The sequence below is a fragment of the Bos javanicus genome, chromosome 5 (assembly GCF_032452875.1).
Source record: "Bos javanicus breed banteng chromosome 5, ARS-OSU_banteng_1.0, whole genome shotgun sequence".
Classification (NCBI taxonomy): Eukaryota; Metazoa; Chordata; class Mammalia; order Artiodactyla; family Bovidae; genus Bos; species Bos javanicus.
Window position 1 is genome coordinate 60,511,386 of NC_083872.1, and position 19,154 is coordinate 60,530,539.

A 19,154-nucleotide genomic window follows, 5' to 3' on the forward strand; every position below is an offset into this window, starting at 1 on the left:
TCTAGCAACGTCTACACTGAAATGCTAATAGTTATTATCACAGGATTGTTGGAGTATAGCCATATTTTTCTCTCATTATGGTTTTCTGTATTTTCAACAATGAAATTTTATTGCTTTTAAAAAACACAATGCATCTGATGAAAAAAGTTCACATCCAACAGCTACAGAAAGTAAACCCTTCTGAATTAGCTTCCACTCCATTCCCAAACCCCACGATATTTTATTTTCTTAATTTAAGGGATTAGAGTTGAGCTCCTACATTGAGAGAAAGCAATCTTTAATATCAGTGAAAGAGCTGATCAGAAAATGAGGCAAAAGTAAGGAGATCATATTTCTTTATTACATATATGAAGTATAAAAAACTTAACAGAGCAATATATATAAATTTTTTGCTAGTCCACAGGACCTCAGGAAAAAAATATGTTCTGAATGTGAAGTTAATCTTATGGCACTGTGGTTCACGATTTATATATTCAAGTACAGAAGAAATGGTATATATAGTGGTTATGATGGATACAGAAGATGAATAATAATGAAAAACTGTAATTCGGTGAACTATCACATACATTGCATCCAAAAATGAGTGAACAGAATGACCATATACTGTTAATAAAGACAAGGAGGAAACTGTCTCAATATTCAGGTTTAAATACTAAACACAAAAAACAAATTCTGTGTCTACAATAATCTTTGAAGTGTATACAAGTGCATTGCAAATAAATGGGCTTTTTACAATTTAAAGTCCATTTCCTCTTTATCCAAGCATTTTCTATACTTAGGACTCCTTTCTCTTATTTTAGAATCTCTTCTTGTTTAGTTTTTTTTATTTTTCAAAGTTTGACCATTGCTGGTATCTGTGGAATCTAACCTCTAGCCCAAAGCTGAGACTTCATGCAAACATATTCTCCTTTCAGGTTGCATCTTCACATAGTTTCTCTAAGTGTTCAAGGTTAAAGAGTACAACTTTCTGTATGTGGTCACTTTTTTCCACACATGGTGGCAGTGCTTCTGTTTCAGCAAGTTTTCATACACACCTTTTTCTCTTTTTTTCCTGTCAACAGCAGTCTCCAAACTTTCACAACACAAGTGGTAGGTAGTAAAGTGCTTTATACAATGAAATACTATATACATGTGGAGAGGATCCATTTAACACTCCACAGACCAAAGTTCACACACATCACGCAAGAGAAGGCTCTTTTTAAGAAACACCTTTTCTGATAGTAGGGTTGGGAATTCCTTAAAATCTCATTAATTACTTCAAGTAGCACAAATGTAAGTAACATATCTGAAGATGGGAAGAGTCCTTGTTAGGTGCATTGGGCTTAATAGATTACTGCTAAATATCATATTGCTATTAAAATATCCTTAATAGTTATGAATTTCAGAATCAGTCTCATAGAAAATAGGTATCAGTATTAGGACTTTTCATTCTTCTTTATGAAACAAACTGCATTTAAACATGGGCCCAAAAGAGATACATTAAATAAGGTCCATGCATTGGAACATTTCTATATATTTTGGCACTTAAAAAAGTTTCCAGTTTCATTTTTGAGGTCTCCTTTCCATTAAGTTTGTCTTTTGTACATAGAGACGTGCCATTAAGTGCTATAAACCTTTACTGTTACTTGCACTCTCTTCTCAAAATATCCATGACTTTTCTTCCAAGAGATGGTTTCCAGTGCTGGACAAAACTTTTCATATTCACGACTAGTTTGCCTGTTCTTACATCCTCGTGTCCTGCTACGAGGTACTCCAAACCTAAAAGAGAACAATATTAGGGGATATGCAGTATCATAATTTATGGAAGGGAAAGATATGATTTTAGCAGTTTTATATATACATGGTTCAAGGTTTTATCAATTCACAGTTGAAATAGGGAGTCACAGGCAATAATTTGGTAAATATTCGTTAAGTGCCAAATGCTTTAAATGGATTATCTTATTTAACCTTAAAAATAATCCTTTGAAGTAGGTATCACTTTTCTTCTTTCCTCATTTTACAAATAAGGACACTGAGGCTTGGCAAGATTAAGAAACAGTGTTTCCCAGTAAGCAGTAGCTCTTTGACTCAAGCTTAGCCCTGTCTGATGGTAGAAGTTTTACTCTTTGCTATATACCACTCTCCATGGTGAAGAAGTGAGGATTCTGTGGGTACTTAACATGCTGCTATAAACCAATAGTTCTTGGGGACTCACTATATATGGTAGTGTACATTAAGGAGGATATTATAAAAGTGAAACAACCATTTGGGAAAACATATTGAAAGAAAGAGAAGCCCCGGTGGCTCAGCAGTAAAGAATCCACCTGTAACGCAAGAGATGCGTGCAGATGTGTGTTCAATCCCTTGGTTGGGAAGATTCCCTGGAGAAGGAAATGGCAACCCATTCCAGTATTCTTGCCTGGAAAATCTCATGGACAGAGAGGAGCCTGGTGGGGTACAGTCCATGGGATCACAGAGTCAGACACGACTGAGCAACTGAACAACAACAACACTGGAAGAGAAGTATGGATTATACAAAACAGCACATATCTCCTAGATAAAGTGTTTTTGGAATATAGAATGTTTGTTTGTTATACTTTTAAAAAATGATGAGACTTGACAAGACCTACTGCTGATTTTATAATAAAAGAATTTTATAAAATTCCTTTCAGGCTTCAAATAAAATTTTTGGGCTAACATAAAAAAACCGAAAGGACAATCTCATATCTATACATTAGTAAATAGAAATATGATAATCTCCCTCAGTAGATGTCTTTAGTAATATCAATATTGGTATTTTGAAACAGTTTTCTGTAATATTATAGGGTAAAACAAATAAGTAATTACATTTATAAAATAAAACTGTCCAATATAAGATAAAGAGACATATACTTTAAAACTCAAGGGAAAACATGAGATATTAAAATTCAATTGAAAATATCAATTTAAAGTCTTGATTTTATATATATATATATATATATATATATAGTCTTGTTCATTCACTGGAGTGAAAGTAAAAGTGCTAGTCTCTCAGTCCTGTCTGGCTCTTAGCGACCCCATGGACTGTAACCCACCAGGCTCCTTTGTCCATGAATTCTCCAGACAAGAATACTATAGTGGGTTGCCATTTCCTTCTCCCCGGGATATTCCCAACCCAGGGATTGAACTCAGGTCTCCTGCATGGCAGGAAGATTCTTTACTGTCTGAGCCACCAGGGAAGCCCCATTTCATTTTCTGAAATGGTTTTAAAAAATGTCATTCTAATGGTAAGGATTACCCATTACAAACATAACGTGGTCTCTAATAACAGGTATCACCAAAAACAACACAAAACAAAGCTTCTTGAAGAAATGTTTTTTCTAGTTCCAAGGCAGAAAGATACAGGTACGCATGGGACTTATTATGCTAAAAAGGCTCATAGGAATCATTTTAAAAGGGCACAGTAAAGGAATCAGTAAAGGAGGGTTATAACTTGTCAAAGTTATGATAATTTGAGCACCAAGAGCATAGTAATTGTGTGCTAACATACTGAATCAACAAAAATCCATAATTCCAAAGTGATACTCAAAAAGTATCAGAGAGAAATTAACTTGCCATCTTGAGACAGTTGTTAAAACCATTCCTTACTTTGGAAATTGCTGATTAAAGGAAACAATTTAGCCTTTATCCTGCTTTTATAATAGGAACTATATTTCATAGTAACCTAATAGCCCACCATGGGAGAGAAAGTCCTCTTACAGAATAATGTCATGTAATAAATGAAGGGAATTAGACAAAATTAGAAAAAAACGTTTCTCAAACTAATTAAATTATTCATCCAAGAAGGGATTGCCAGTTGGGTGACAAAATCACTAAGTGAATAGTTGATGGGAACTGGATGTTTGCATAGTGGCTAAATAACTCACACTCATTGTTTCCTAGTCTCAAAAGGGAAAACAAAACTCTCCAATGGAGAGATCAGACTGTTCAGTTTGAGCAACCCAGATGTTTAGATCCGCGATGGTGGGTCATCCAGGTACTGTATATCTTGTGATGTGATTTAACATGAAACAACACAACAATATCTATAATAAGTGCTAGCCAAAATGCTTATCTTGAGCCTATCAAGATAAACTGTAGAGATTACAAGAAAAATAGGAAGTAGAGAGACAAGCTAAATGACACTACAAAGAACCAACCAAATACAGAAGGCAGGATAATTTACAGAACACCTGGCCTATTTTTTTCAACAATAATTTCTAATGCACTAAAAAGAAACTCATCATAAATCTAAGATATTTGAGGGACTTAAAAACTAGATACAATTTGTGATTTTGGATTGAATAGTTGGATTCAATAGTTTGGATTGAATACTGTCAAGGACAAGCCCTAAAGAGCATTTTGGGATCAGTTGGGAAATTGGAATATGATCTCAGTATTAGAGTATATGAAAATAAACGAAAATTTAAGGTAAAGAGCATTAACTGAATAAAGTAGGTTGCAGAATGAAGTGTATATTATGATTTCATTTTGGTTAAAATATAATGTATACATATATAGAGAAATATCTGGAAGGATTCACACTAGGATGTTAACAGAAATGATCTTTGGAGGACACAAGTGTAAAATTTAAAAATTTCCCCTAAATTTCTATAATGTACATGTGTTGTTTCTATAATAATAAAAAAGGTTATTTAAATTATTAAAAGAAATCAAGATTATTAAAAGAAATTAAGTCTAGGACTTAAAAGCTTTAAGTCCTAAACTTAAAAATAGCTATGATGATATTTTCAACAAAAAAAGGAGAGAGACAAAAGAAAAAGGAAAATAATGACATAAGTTTCAAACACTGGAGAGCATAAATGTAAGGTGAATTATAAGGTATTTAAATTCTTTAAAGGGTAACCTTAGCTTCTCCATGAAAAAGAATCCCAGTATTTAATCAACAAACTAGTTGAAACATAATGGTTGTGATATTATTTGTATCATCCCTAAAATAATAAAACCCTCTTTAAAAATACAATGAATAATTTTTAGGAAACTTTCAGTGTTAAGTCTAGTATTTAGATGAATTTACCTTGAAAGTATAAATAAAACAAATATTATAAGAGTTTGCCATTATGTCAAAGTATAAATATAAATTAAACTAATGAAAGTGATGCTGAATAAATCTGTAAATTATGGAACAGCATCATACCAAAAGTTAGCATGAAAAATAACTTTATCTGTTGTATCACTTATTAGCATTTACATTTAATTTTGATATCTCTTTGCTTTTGACATCTACTTTGCTGAAAGGTTGAGGGCACAAAGCTCACTTTTTATCCACAGAAAAAGAAAATACAATATTTTAGTGCTAGTCTTGACATTCTAAAATATTCAATAGATGAATGAGCAAATATATGCATGAAAGTAAGAATGAATGAATTTTTAGGGATGCCAACTAGATTACTACTTTTCAAAAGTAGCAAAGGAAACAGGTTGGCGTGTAAGATTTCAGTGTTTTCTTATCAGCTTTCTTTGGCCTTAGCTATTAAACTTGTAAAAATGGAAAACAAAGTGAAAGAGTGTCTGGTTTTGCTTTGGCAAAGTCTTTTTATCAAAGTGAATAAACATGTTTTCAAGAATTCTTTGAATAATTGTGCTTATGTTTTCAATTGTGATGAACTCAGTTGGTTCTTTTACTCTGTTTGGCAGAAACCTGATTAGGAAGTATAGTTCACTTCCTGGAGGGTGGTGCAGATGGTCAAAGCTTTTGTTTTTAATGTCTTACTAAAAAACTGAGTAGATTTCTTTTTTTTTTTTTCATTTGCCAGTTTAGTCAAAAGTGCTTATAGAAAGAGCCCCTATGCAGAGATCACTGGGAAACAGAACTTAATGACTCAGTCTCCAGTATTCAAAACCCAAGATTCTGATTAGTTCGTTCTTTGGAAACATATTTTAAAATGTCTTTTAAATTTTCCTTATTAAAATTATACAGAGTGAAGTAAGCCAGAAAGAAAAACACCAATACAGTATACTAACGCATATATATGGAATTTAGAAAGATGGTAACAATAACCCTGTGTACGAGACAGCAAAAGAGACACTGATGTATAGAACAGTCTTTTGGACTCTGTGGGAGAGGGTGGGATGATTTGGGAGAATGGCATTGAAATACGTATAATATCATATATGAAATGAGTCGCCAGTCCAGGTTCGATGCACGATACTGGATGCTTAGGGCTGGTGCACTGGGACGACCCAGATGGAGGGTATGGGGAGGGAGGAGGGAGGAGGGTTCAGGATGGGGAACACATGTATACCTGTGGTGGATTCATTTCAATATTTGGCAAAACCAATACAATATTGTGAAGTTTTAAAATACAATAAAATTTTTAAAAAAGAAAGTGAAAAAATAAAATAAAAAATAAATAAATAAAATTTAGATTAAATAAAATATGAAGAGCTACAAAAAGGGTATGAGAGGTTAGTCAACAAAGTCAACAGTTATATCATTGTTTAGATTGTTTAGGTTGGGGGATATTTTATTGATAGCTTTTCTCTCTCTCTTACTCAGTTATCTGCTTCTCTCAAATTTATTAACCAAAGACCATAAATGACTTCTTAATGTAACTGTGCTTTCCTGGACTTAACTTTGAAAAGAATTAGATCCAGAACACAAAGTATGCACCTGTTTCAGCAGTGTCATTAAGACACAAATGGCAACTTTGTAAACAGGGAAGTACAGAAGATTTAAAAAATATATTATTTGTTTTGCTAGAATTCATTATTTGTGTACTGCAGTACTATTATCTTGGAAATAATGGTAGATCCTGGAGACAGTATGGTCAAAAATCTAAATCCCATCCTCAAATTTAGTGAGAGAGAGAGAGAAATAAGCAGATTATGACACAATGTAAAGAGTGTGCTTATAAGGTAAACAGATCAGAATCCCATGCTTACTGGCTTGCCTCTGTGTCTGTCATATTATTTTAAGGTGTAAATTTCCCTCCATTCCAAGTTTCTCTAAGATTCTGTAGTTTTGCTGCTGTTTATTTTTACTGTTCTTGATTTGAAACCAGAATGATCATTTAATGAAAAAGAAGATGATGACAACTTGAGAGTTGTTTTCTATCCAGAAGAAACAGATGCTTCCCATGCAATAGAAAAAATGAATTCAATATTATTTGCACAGATGGAATTTTGCCTTTGAAATTCCTTTGGGAGCAAGTTCTAACCAGGGCATTGTAATAGGACCTAGCTTTCCAGTACAGTATTAGTGGCAGAGGAATTCATGAAAATGTTTTCCTTGCTACTGCCACTGGAACCAATCTGAGACTTCTCTTCAAGACAGAAAATATTAAATTGCTGGATTTTAAAATATTTTACTTTCATAGAGCATGTGAAGAATTCCGTTTGGACTTTCCCCAGAATTCAGGTGGTGAAAAGGAGAGATGCTCTTGCTGAGTTTATTTAGATTGTGATTCAGACAATGTAAGACAAGCAGCAAATCAGCAGAGACAAGGTAGGGATCAAGCTAGTAACGTCTAATGCTCACCAGGATTGAGGATTGGACAAGTGCAGCCTCTGTTAGTCCATGATTCTGGATACAGTGTTCGCTTTCCTCGTAAAATTTTCAGTTTGGTGGATTTTAAGACTTTTTTAATCTTCACGTTGACCTCAGCATGAGATCCTTTATCATGAGCCGATAAGATCTTTATTTTTAGCACTGTAGGAACACAATTCCAAAAGTAAAAATGAATAGAATTTCATACTACTCTTTGAACTTTGAACAACTTAGATATGCATTTCAGAGTATAATGGAAAAGTGAACTAGTGATTATAATGTGGAAATATGCTTTAAAAATCATTAGGGATTAAGAGGTACACATTTCTATGTATAAAATAAACAAGTTACAAGGATGTATTTACAACACAGGGAATATAGCCAATATTTTATAATAACTGTAAATGGAATATAACCTTTAAAATTGTGAATCACTAGTTATACTCCTGAAACATATAATATTATATATTAACTATACATCTCAATAAAAGAAAATCATTAGGCTCATTGATTTTACACTAACTTCATCCAATCTATCTATATTAACTATCCTCTTCCTTCTTAGACATTTTCAAATGTTACTTCTTTCCATATCATTATGTTAAGAGAATATCAACCATTTGTCTACTGCAAATAAATCTTAAGCACATTCAGCTATCAAATCTAAAAAGAAAAAAGATGCACAGGAAGTAGAATTGTTATCCTGGCTTTTATTTAGATTCTGACTATATTATACTCTATGGCTGGCTTTGTGTAATGTTATGACAAGGAGCAAAACGTTATTGCCAGGACATATTTTACATAGTCTAAAGAGATTAAATATTATTGGTTACTTTTCTTCCCTGGTGTAAAATTCAAGCTGACTGGGATTAGGAAGCTGTCCTGTGTGATGGCAGAGCTCCAGTTTCATGATTCTATTATACTCTTCCATTTATGAAATGGATGTGGATAGGGATTATGTATATTTTGGGCTGTATAAGTTATGGAATAATAAAAGACTCAGACACTAGTCAATGATATGTCGGCAAGATAAGGCATCTTTAATATATTGAAAGTGAAAGTGTTAGTTGCTCAATCATGTCCAATTCTTTGCAACCCATGGACTGTAGGAACTGTAGCCCACCAGGCTCCTTTATGCATGGAATTCTCCAGGCAAGAATACTGGAGCAGGTTGCCTTTTCCTTCTCCAGGGGATCTTCCCAACCCAGAGATTGAACCAGGGTCTCTGGCATCGTGGGCCTATTCTTTACCACCTGAGCTACCTATACTTAAGAATAAAGCCATTTAGAATTTAAAAATAGTAACAGTCTTTACTTAGGGCAATGACATTTTCCTTTGTCCATACACTTTATCTTCTGGATATTTGAAAGGTAGAGGAGTAGACAGAGATGGCAGGGAAGAGAGTCAGGCAGAGAGCTAGTCTCAATGCCTTTCCAGTATATTTCTCCTTCCCTCCTACTACTTACTGAGCATCTAGTATGTGCAAGGAAATGTGCTGTGTGGTTTTCAAAAATCTCATTTCATGGGGAAGATGGCATCATCCCTGTTTTACAGATGAAGAAGTTTGGAGATGTTAAGCTGCTGCTGCTGCTGCTGCTGCTAAGTCGCTTCAGTCGTGTCCAACTCTGTGCAACCCCATAGATGGCAGCCCACCAGGCTCCCCGTCCCTGGGATTCTCCAGTCAAGATGTTAAGGTACCCACCCAATAAACCAGAAATAAAACACACATAGGTCTGAATCCAAAGCCTGAGCTTTTAATCACTGTGAATACACTGCTTTAAACTGATTTCTACTTAGTAGTACTACTGGCCAAGGAGTCATTTAAATGGCTAGAGACTTTCCTTTTAGATTAATAAAATAAGAATCATTCATAGGAAAGGATTATATGTCAAGATTTTGTTGTTGTTGTTGTTGTCTGCCTCTTTTCCACATACTAGGATAACCTTGCTTTTGCTCTAAAAGCCTCCTACTCTCACTAAGACATTCAAAACCATCTCTATTAGGAAAATCTAGGTCAAGACCAGAATACTGTATTTACTACTGTTACATAAGACTAATGCTTTGATTTACTGAGAATGTCATAAACCAGGCCACTCATTTCCTTCAAAACTCTTTGTACAGGTAGTTTGAATAGATCCTTGGAAGCACTCATGGACTTCAGACTCACCATATGAGTATTTCATTCCACAGAATGCCTTGGAGTTTCCTAACACCTGTTCCTTACATTCACATTTACCTAAAGAAAGTAAATGAACATGGTGTTAGTAATTTGGAAACAAAGTAAAAAAAAAAAAATCAGCAAGTAAATCCAAGTGTCATAACCTTTTAAGACTTGAGTGATTTGTACAATACAATCCATAAGAAACCATGAAAAGTCACTTAAAAGAAAACTATTTTAATTGAATTAGTTATCATCCAACAAAGTATTGATCTAAGAAAAATATAGAAAAGTAGAAACAATGATATATTTTAATGCTTGTAACTGATGTATGTAGATACAAAGATGTAGGAAACATTGACATATTGGTTCTAGCTAAAGTTTCTTGAGAAATCAGAGCACAAGATTTGCAAGTTGAAAATCATAATGGGATTAAATAATGGGAAAGATAAATCAAAAGTGCTTAAAACGAACTATTGTGATTTGTTCAATAATACTGCTTATCATCCAAACAAAGCAGAGGATTGCTCCTGCAGAAATTGTAGCAACCTGAGTGGATACCTCATGGCCTTTGATGATTCTACCAAAGCAGGAGAGTATGGTAACTACCATGTTAATTGAAATCCAAATGCTAAATGAGCTACAAAAGCCTAATTGAACTCCAAATGCTAAATGAACTCCAAAACCTATTTGAACTCCAAATCGCATATCTTTAAAAATTTATTTATTTATTTGGCTGTACTGGGTCTTTTTCACAGTTGGCTTAAATCTCAACATTCAGAAAACTAAGATCATGGCATCTGGTCCCATCACTTCATGGCAAATAGATGGGAAACAATGGAAACAGTGACCGACTATTTTGGGGGGCTCCAAAATCATTGCAGATGGTGACCGCAGCCATGAAATTAAAAGACGCTTGCTCCTTGGAAGAAAAGCTATGACCAACCTAGACAGCATATTAAAAAGCAGAGACATTACTTTGCCAACTAAGGTCCATCTAGTCAAAGCTATGGTTTTTCCAGTAGTCATGTATGGGAGAGTTGGACTATAAAGAAAGCTGAGCGCCAAAGAATTGATGCTTTTGAACTGTGGTGTTAGAGAAGACTCTTGAAAATCCCTTGGACTGCAAGAAGATCCAACCAGTCCATCCTAAAGGAAATCTGTCCTGAATATTCATTGGAAAGACCGATGCTGAAGCTGAAACTCCAGTACTTTGGCCACCTGATGCAAAGAACTGACTCATTTGAAAAAACCCTGAGGCTGGGAAAGACTGAAGGCAGGAGGAGAAGCGAACGACAGAGGATGAGATGGTTGGATGGCATCACCAACTCAATGGACGTGAGTTTGAGTAAACTCTGGGAGTTGGTGATGGACAGGGAGGCCTGGCATACTAGGGTCCATGGGGTCACAAAAGTCGGACACAACTGAGCAACTGAACTGAACTGCGTTTAGTTGCAACACATAAGATCTTTGCTGGGGCATGTGGGATCTTTCAGTTACGGCATGTAGACTCTTAGTTGTGGCATGTGGGACCTGGTTCCCTGACCAGGGATCAAACCTGGGCCCACTGCATTGGGAGCACAGACCCTCAGCCACTGGACCACCAGGGAAGTGCCCTCCCCGCCACCAATGGCATATCTTATTCCTGAATGTAATGCTCTTCTCTTTAGTCCTTCAGCCTATAACATGAGTAGGGAGGGACAACATAGGGGTAGGGGAGTGGGAGGTACAACCTATTGAGTGTTAGAGAGGCTCAAAGATGTATTGTACAACATGGGGAATATAGTGAATATTTTGTAATAATTGTGAATGGAAAGTAACCTTTAAAAATTGTATGAAAATAAAAAAGGGGAAAAAAGAAAAAAATTTTTTTAAAGAACAAGAATAGGTCTGTTATTTGAAAACCTTTTCTTGGCTGCTTTCCAGTACTCCCTTTTCATATGCTAAGAAATCAGACCTTAAAATTTGAATAAATCTTTCTTGATTAGGCCTCAGCCCAGATGCATTTTCTTAATAGAAATCTGGAAGAGGAGGAAAACCTATTTAGTTATACTGGGTTGTTAGAATATTTCATTAAAGAAGTATTATTTATAGTTCTGGTGTACTAGTTAAAGCCAGTTAAGTGAAATTTTCATCTGATATTCTCCATCTCACAAGACGTGGTAGAAATTAAGAGTATCTTCATGTAATGCATTATATTCCTAGTTATGGAAACATGGCAGGTAAATAGGTAAACAAAGTTGGAGAATTTGAAAAACCATTAGAAAAATAGAAGAAATCTTTCAAAAGCAATTGTTCAAACATAGAATTCAGACTAAGTAGCATTAAGGCACAAAATTAATGGGAAAGATTTTTCCTTTTCAAATGCTAAAAAGATAGATACAACAACTTCATATTATCTAATCTTTCCTACCTTCTTGCCTGTTGTAAATTAAAGTAACACCAGTTAAGAAAATGATCTTAAGATTGTTAAGTGAAAAAAAATCATGATACAAAATTGCTGATATCGAGTGTTTCTCTTATTTGAGTTCTTGATTCTTGAAAGGTCCATAATTCTCTAGGAGAATGCATTAAAACTGTGGTTTCTTAACTCTGCTCCAGCCACACTTGCCTCCTTGCTGTTTCTTAAATAAACCAGGCCTAGCTTTCATGCGTTGGAGAAGGAAATGGCAACCCACTCCAGTGTTCTTGCCTGGAGAATCCCAGGGACAGGGGAGCCTGGTGGGCTGCCGTCTATGGGGTCGCACAGAGTCGGACACGACTGAAGCGACTTAGCAGCAGCAGCAGCAGCAGGCTTCCCAGGTGGCGCTAGTGGAAAAGAACTACCTGCGAATGCAGGAGACATAAGAAACTTGGGTTTGATCCCTGAGTTGGGAAGATCCCCTGGAGGAGGGCATGGCACTCCAGCATTCTTGCCTGGAGAAATCCCATCGACAGAGGAGCCTGGTGGGCTACAGTCCCTAGAGTTGCGACACTGAAGTGACTAAGCTGGCACGCACACACAGTCTCACCTCAGGGCTGCTGTGTTTGCTTTATCTCCTGCCTAAACTCCTTCCTCTTTTATCTGTATAGTTCATTCCCTTACCTTCTTCAGGTCTTTTTCCCTCAAAAGTCCTTTCATAGGACTTTTCTGATCACCCTACTTAGAAGCATGTCCCTCTCAAGTCCTTCTTTTCCTCCATCCCTGCTTTATTTCTCTATTATACTAAACATCATTAAATATTTAATTTATTTATTAGCTGTCTTCCTCTGCATGAATGTAAGCTCCTAAGATACTGAGATTTTTGTCTGTTCAATTACTCTATTTGCAGCACTGGCACATAGCATAGGCTACTCAATAAGTATCTGCTAAAAGAATGAGTTTATAAAGAACACTTACAAATTAGTAAGAAAATTACAAATAGGAAATTCACAGAAAAAGAAGCCTGAATGTCCCAGAAGTCATGAAAAATTACTAATCAGGAAAATGAAATTAAAATGGCAAGCTCCCATTTCACACCCTTCAGATTAGCAAAAATTTAGGTTTGATAACATTAATTTTAGAAGTCCAATAAATATTAACTGAGTTAAACTGCCTGAATGAATGAGTTATGATAGTGCTTGGCCCTTTGTATATGCTACATAGATATTTGCAAAATACAAAGTATTAGTGAGGATGAACAACAGGATGTCATATTTTGCTGGTGGAATGCAAATGAATACAACCACTTGAGAGAGCTATTTGGCAGTAAATGATAAATTTGACAGTAAGCACTCTTGCGACCCAACAAAATTCCAGTTGAGCTATTTCAAATCCTAGAAGATGATGCTGTGAAAGTGCTACACTCAATATGCCAGCAAATCTGGAAAACTCAGCAGTGGCCACAGGACTGGAAAAGGTCAGTTTTCATTCCAATCCCAAAGAAAGGCAATGCCAAAGAATGCTCAAACTACTGCGCAACTGCACTCATCTCACACACTAGAAAAGTAATGCTCAAAATTCTCCAAGCCAGGCTTTAACAGTACCTGAACTGTGAAGTTCCAGATGTTCAAGCTGGTTTTAGAAAAGGCAGAGGAACCAGAGAGCAAATTCCCAACATCCGCTGGATCATGGAAAAAGCAAGACAGTTCCAGAAAAACATCTATTTCTGCTTTATTGACTACACCAATGCCTTTGACTGTTTGGATCACAACAAACTGTGGAAAATTCTTAAAGAAATGGGAATACCAGACCACCAGACCTGCCTCTTGAGAAATCTATATGCAGGTCAGGAAGCAACAGTTAGAACTGGACATGGAACAACAGACTGGTTCCAAATTGGGAAAGGAGGACGTCAAGGCTGTATGTTGTCACCCTGCTTTTTTAACTTACATGCAGAGTACATCAGAAGAAATGCTGGGCTGGATGAAGCACAAGCTGGAATCAAGACTGCCAGGAAAAATATCAATAACCTCAGATATGCAGATGACACCACCCTTATGGCAGAAAGTGAAGAACTAAAGAGCCTCTTGATGAAAGTGAAAGAGGAAAGTGAAAAAGTTGGCTTAAAACTCAACATTCAGAAAACTAAGATCTGGTCCACCACTTCATAGCAAATAGATAGGGAAAGAGTGGAAACAGTGAGAGATTTTATTTTGGGGGGCTCCAAAATCACTGCAGATGGTGAGTGCCACCATGATATTAAAAGACACTTGCTCCTTGGAAGAAAACGCAGAGACATTACTTTGCCAACAAAGGTCTGTCTAGTCAAAGCTTTGGTTTTTCCTTTAGTCATGAATGGATGTGAGAGTTGGACCATAAAGAAGGCTGAGCATTGAAGAATTGATGCTTTTGAACTGTGGTGTTGGAGAAGACTCTTGAGAGTCCCTTGGACTTCAAGGAGATCCAACCAGTCCATCCTAAAGGAAATCTGTCCTGAATATTCATTGGAAGGACTGATACTGAAGCTGAAATTCCAATACTTTGGCCACCTGATGCAAAGAACTGATTCATTTGAAAAGACCCTGATGCTGGGAAAGATTGAAGGCGGAGGAGAAGGGGATGACAGAGGGTGAGATGGTTGGATGGCATCATCGACTCAATGGACATGAGTTTGACTGAACTATGGCAATTGGTGATGGACAGGGAGGCCTGGCAAGCTGCAGTCCATGGGGTTACAAAGAGTCAGCCATAGCTGAGCGACTGAATTGAACACTTGAGACTCAACAAAATGAGGTTGTATCCTAGAACAGGGATCAGATAATAAACATTATAGACTTTGTGAGCCACAGGGAAAAATTAAGGATTTTATGTAGGTATTTATGTAACCACTTAAAGTGTAACTGTTTAAACCTTAGAGCAGTTAGCTTTCAGTTCAGTTCAGTCGCTCAGTTGTCTCTGACTCTTTCGACCCTATGAATTGCAGCATGCCAGCCCTCCCTATCCATCACCAACTCCCGGAGTTCACTCAGACTCATGTCCATTGAGTCAGTGATGCCATCCAGCCATCTCATCCTCTGTTGTCTCCTTCTCCTCCTGCCCCCAATCCCTTCCAGCATCAGAGTCTTTTCCAATGAGTCAACTCTTCTAATGAGGTGGCCAAAGTCCTGGAGTTTCAGCTTTAGCATCATTCCTTCCAAAGAACACCCAGGACTGATCTCCTTTAGAATGGACTGGTTGGATCTCCTTGCAGTCCAAGGGACTCTCAAGAGTCTTCTCCAACACCACAGCTCAAAAGCATCAATTCTTCGGTGCTCAGCTTTCTTCACAGTCTAACTTGCACATCCATACATGACCACAGGAAAAACCATAGCCTTGACTAGATGGACCTTTGTTGGCAAAGTAATGTCTCTGCTTTTGAATATGCTATCTAGGTTGGTCATAACTTTCCTTCCAAGGAGTAAGCATCTTTTAATTTCATGGCTGCAATCACCAAAAATAAAGTCTGAAAAAAAACTGTTTCCACTGTTTCCCCATCTATTTCCCATGAAGTGATGAAACTTTAGCCTGCAGAAAAGTATAAGGCAGGCCAGATTTGGCCTGAGGGCTGTAGTTTGCCTGATCTAGTGAAACTCCTTCTCAAGTACACAATATAACATATGTAGGAAAATATTCATGGTAGCACTGTATGTAATAGTGGAAAACTGGAAATTGGAGATAACCTAAATGGCAAACAATGGGAGAATAAAAATGGATAAATCTAAAAAAAAGTACACATTTAAGTAAAAATAATTTTAAGGGGTAGGTAAGTTATCATGTACATAAGATTTTTAAAATATTATATATTATACTAATTATATACTATTTACTATGAAAGTGAATAGGAAAAGGAGTTCATCAAGGCTGTATATTGTCACCCTGTTTATTTAACTTATATGCAGAGTACATCATGAGAAATGCTGGGCTGGAAGAAACACAAGCTGGAATCAAGATCGCTGGGAGAAATATCAATAACCTCATATATGCAGATAACACCACCCTTATGGCAGAAAGTGAGGAGGAACTCAAAAGCCTCTTGATGAAAGTGAAAGTGGAGAGTGAAAAAGTTGGCTTAAAGCTCAACATTCAGAAAACGAAGATCATGGCATCTGGTCCCATCACTTCATGGGAAATAGATGGGGAAACAGTGGAAACAGTGTCGGACTTTATTTTTCTGGGCTCCAAAATCACTACAGATGGTGACTGCAGCCATGAAATTAAAAGACGCTTACTCCTTGGAAGGAAAGTTATGACCAACCTAGATAGCATATTCAAAAGCAGAGACGTTACTTTGCCAACAAAGTTTCGTCTAGTCAAGACTATGGTTTTTCCTGTGGTCATGTATGGATGTGAGAGTTGGACTGTGAAGAAGGCTGAGCACCAAAGAATTGATGCTTTTGAACTGTGGTGTTGGAGAAGACTCTTGAGAGTCCCTTGGACTGCAAGGAGATCCAACCAGTCCATTCTGAAGGAGATCAGCCCTGGGATTTCTTTGGAAGGAATGATGCTAAAGCTGAAACTCCAGTACTTTGGCCACCTCATGCGAAGAGTTGACTCATTGGAAAAGACTCTGATGCTGGGAGGGTTTGGGGGCAGGAGGAGAAGGGGACGACAGAGGATGAGATGGCTGGATGGCATCACTGACTCGATGGACGTGAGTCTGAGTGAACTCTGGGAGTTGGTGATGGACAGGGAGGCCTGGCCTGCTGTGATTCATGGGGTTGCAAAGAGTCGGACATGACTGAGTGACTGATCTGATCTGATCTGATGAAAGTGAAAGTGAAAGTGAGGTCGCTCAGTTGTATCCGACTCTTTGCGACCCCATGGACTGTAGCCTAACAGGCTCCTCAGTCCATGGAATTTTCCAGGTAGGAGTACTGGAGTGGGTTGCCATTTCCTTCTCCATGGGATCTTCCCAACCCAGGGATCAAACTCGAGTCTCCTGCATTGCAGGCAGACGCTTTACCGTCTAAGCCACCAGGGAAGCTCACTATTTACTATATGTATAGTAAAATAGTAAAAATATGAAAGTGTATGGTGAACACCAAAATTCAGGTTAGTGGTTATTCTATGGCATAAGGAAGGCTAATTGAGTTTGTAGATTGGTACACCTAGGGCTTCAAATGTATCTGTAATATCTTATAATTTAAATGAAAATATGGCTTCCCAGGTGGCACTAGTGGTAAAGAACCCATTTGCCAATCCAGAAGACACAAGAGATGTGGGTTCAATCCCTAAATCAGGAAGATCCCCTGGAGGAGGACATGGCAGCCCACTCTAGTATTCTTGCCTGGAGAATCCCTGGTGGGCTAAGTCTATAGGGTCACAAAGAGTCGGACACAACTGAAGTGACTTAGCACGTGAGATAATCATTGCAAAATTAAGATTTGATAGCATTACAAGGTGTTCATATGGGTGTTCATATCATAGTTTTGGTGTTTGTAATGTTTAATAATAAAAATATTTTAAAACTTATTTTAAGTTTTATTTGGATGATTTGGTGATCACTTTATAGCCAAATGCTGACAAGATTATTTGTCCACATTTGTATTTTTGATAAGAGTAAGTTGGTGCTAAATAGAAACACTTGATTTTCTATGAGAAAAGAATACAGACAGGATAAACCCAGAAATTATGTATTCACACCAATATTACAGCATGCTCCTCAAATGACAGAGCAGATAAATATAACAGCAAAACTGAATCAGAAGAAATAGTATAGACTTGATAAGCTCAAAGAATCATCTTTATATAGTAAACAGTGTTTTGACTTCAGTAAAAATCATGTTTCATATTCAATTAATGTTGTTAACATGAATTTTATTAGTTTTATTTAGCTTATATTTAGTCTATAAAATTACTTTTAGAGTTGTAACAAAGCTATAAACATAAGGCGTGCGTTCACAGCTAGTTTTTGCTTTGTACATACTGAGTTACACTCGGTCTATAAGAATATTTTTCTTTTAAATGGATCTGTACATTTCCATCAAAACAGTATATTTTAGAGAGAAGGAAACATACCAAAGTACTAAGAGTGGGATAGTGAGATTTGGGTATTTTTTTTACTTGATATTTTGTGTTTTCCAATTTTTTACTCTAACTCTACGTTATTCTACCAATAAGAAAATTTAAAAAGCTTGTTTTATATTTAATAGTTTTATACTTATGGGGTTCACTACCTGGTTAACCTCAGAACTAAAGCATTCCCCTTATAAGATTTAAAATCTGTTCTCTGGTTTGTCATGGATCACTGCTACTCGAGACCAGACCCAGAAATATCATCTCTAATTATACCTCTTGTCCCACCTGAATGTCGAAGTGCAGAAAATCCTTGCTCATCCTTCCAATCCCAGGTTGGCTCACTCTTATTGTGTATGGAATGGAAGTCAGGAACTTCATGATACCAGTCTATGTCTGTGCTGCTAATAAAATAGAAAACGATGAAGAACCTATTAAGGAATCTCTTAGAACTTAAATTAAATGAATGTATTTATAGGGATTTAAACCTTGTCAGCTATCTTCTTTTCTTTTCACTTTTCAGAAATAAATAGTATCATAAAGGGCCTATTGTTAAAAAGAATAATTCATCTTGCAAAATGAACCAGACCATCTCTAGAATCTTGCAAGCACAATTTCCTTGATTCTGCAATTTGACAAAAACTCTTTAAAGAGATGTGAAACTACATCTTTGCTCCTCCAGTGGCATGTAAGGTTTTCCAGATCACCATCAGATCTTCAAAAGAATGTGAAAGACACAGAGATGAGAGCAAGAGCCATGCTTATTCACCTGCTGAGGCAGTCTCCTGTATGAGGGTCGCAGTTCCCCGCACAGTCACAAGGCCGGCAGCCGTAGTCTCCGAAGCCCCAGTACCCCACCATACACCTCTCACAATGTGGCCCTGCCACCCCAGGCTTGCACGGGCAGTCACCATTGCTGGGGTCACAGAAGGTCACCGAGCTGAAAGGAAGGACAGCTGATCCAACTGGATGACAGGAACACGCTACAACAGAGAAGACACAGAAGCACCAATGAGTCAACCGGTTATCTGCAA

The 19,154-nt window shown here is 36.8% G+C and overlaps 1 protein-coding gene across 4 annotated transcripts in view; it reads right to left on the reverse strand.

Annotated features, from left to right (window-relative positions):
• Positions 1–318: 318 nt before the first annotated feature.
• The window catches only part of NTN4 (netrin 4), a 139,189-nt gene continuing 120,353 nt past the window's right edge, over positions 319–19,154 (reverse strand). The window contains exons 6-10 of one of the 4 annotated variants that reach the window (XM_061416958.1): positions 18,890–19,103; positions 18,409–18,521; positions 9,675–9,743; positions 7,499–7,669; positions 319–1,758 (exon numbers count right to left, since the gene is read on the reverse strand). In XM_061416958.1, the coding sequence (XP_061272942.1) occupies positions 1,622–1,758; positions 7,499–7,669; positions 9,675–9,743; positions 18,409–18,521; positions 18,890–19,103 (704 nt within the window). In that variant the 3' untranslated portion in view covers positions 319–1,621. Of the gene's footprint in view, positions 1,759–7,498; positions 7,670–9,674; positions 9,744–18,396; positions 18,525–18,889; positions 19,104–19,154 lie in introns of all 4 variants that reach the window. The other 3 variants (XM_061416956.1, XM_061416957.1, XM_061416955.1) reach the window with 3 other exon arrangements.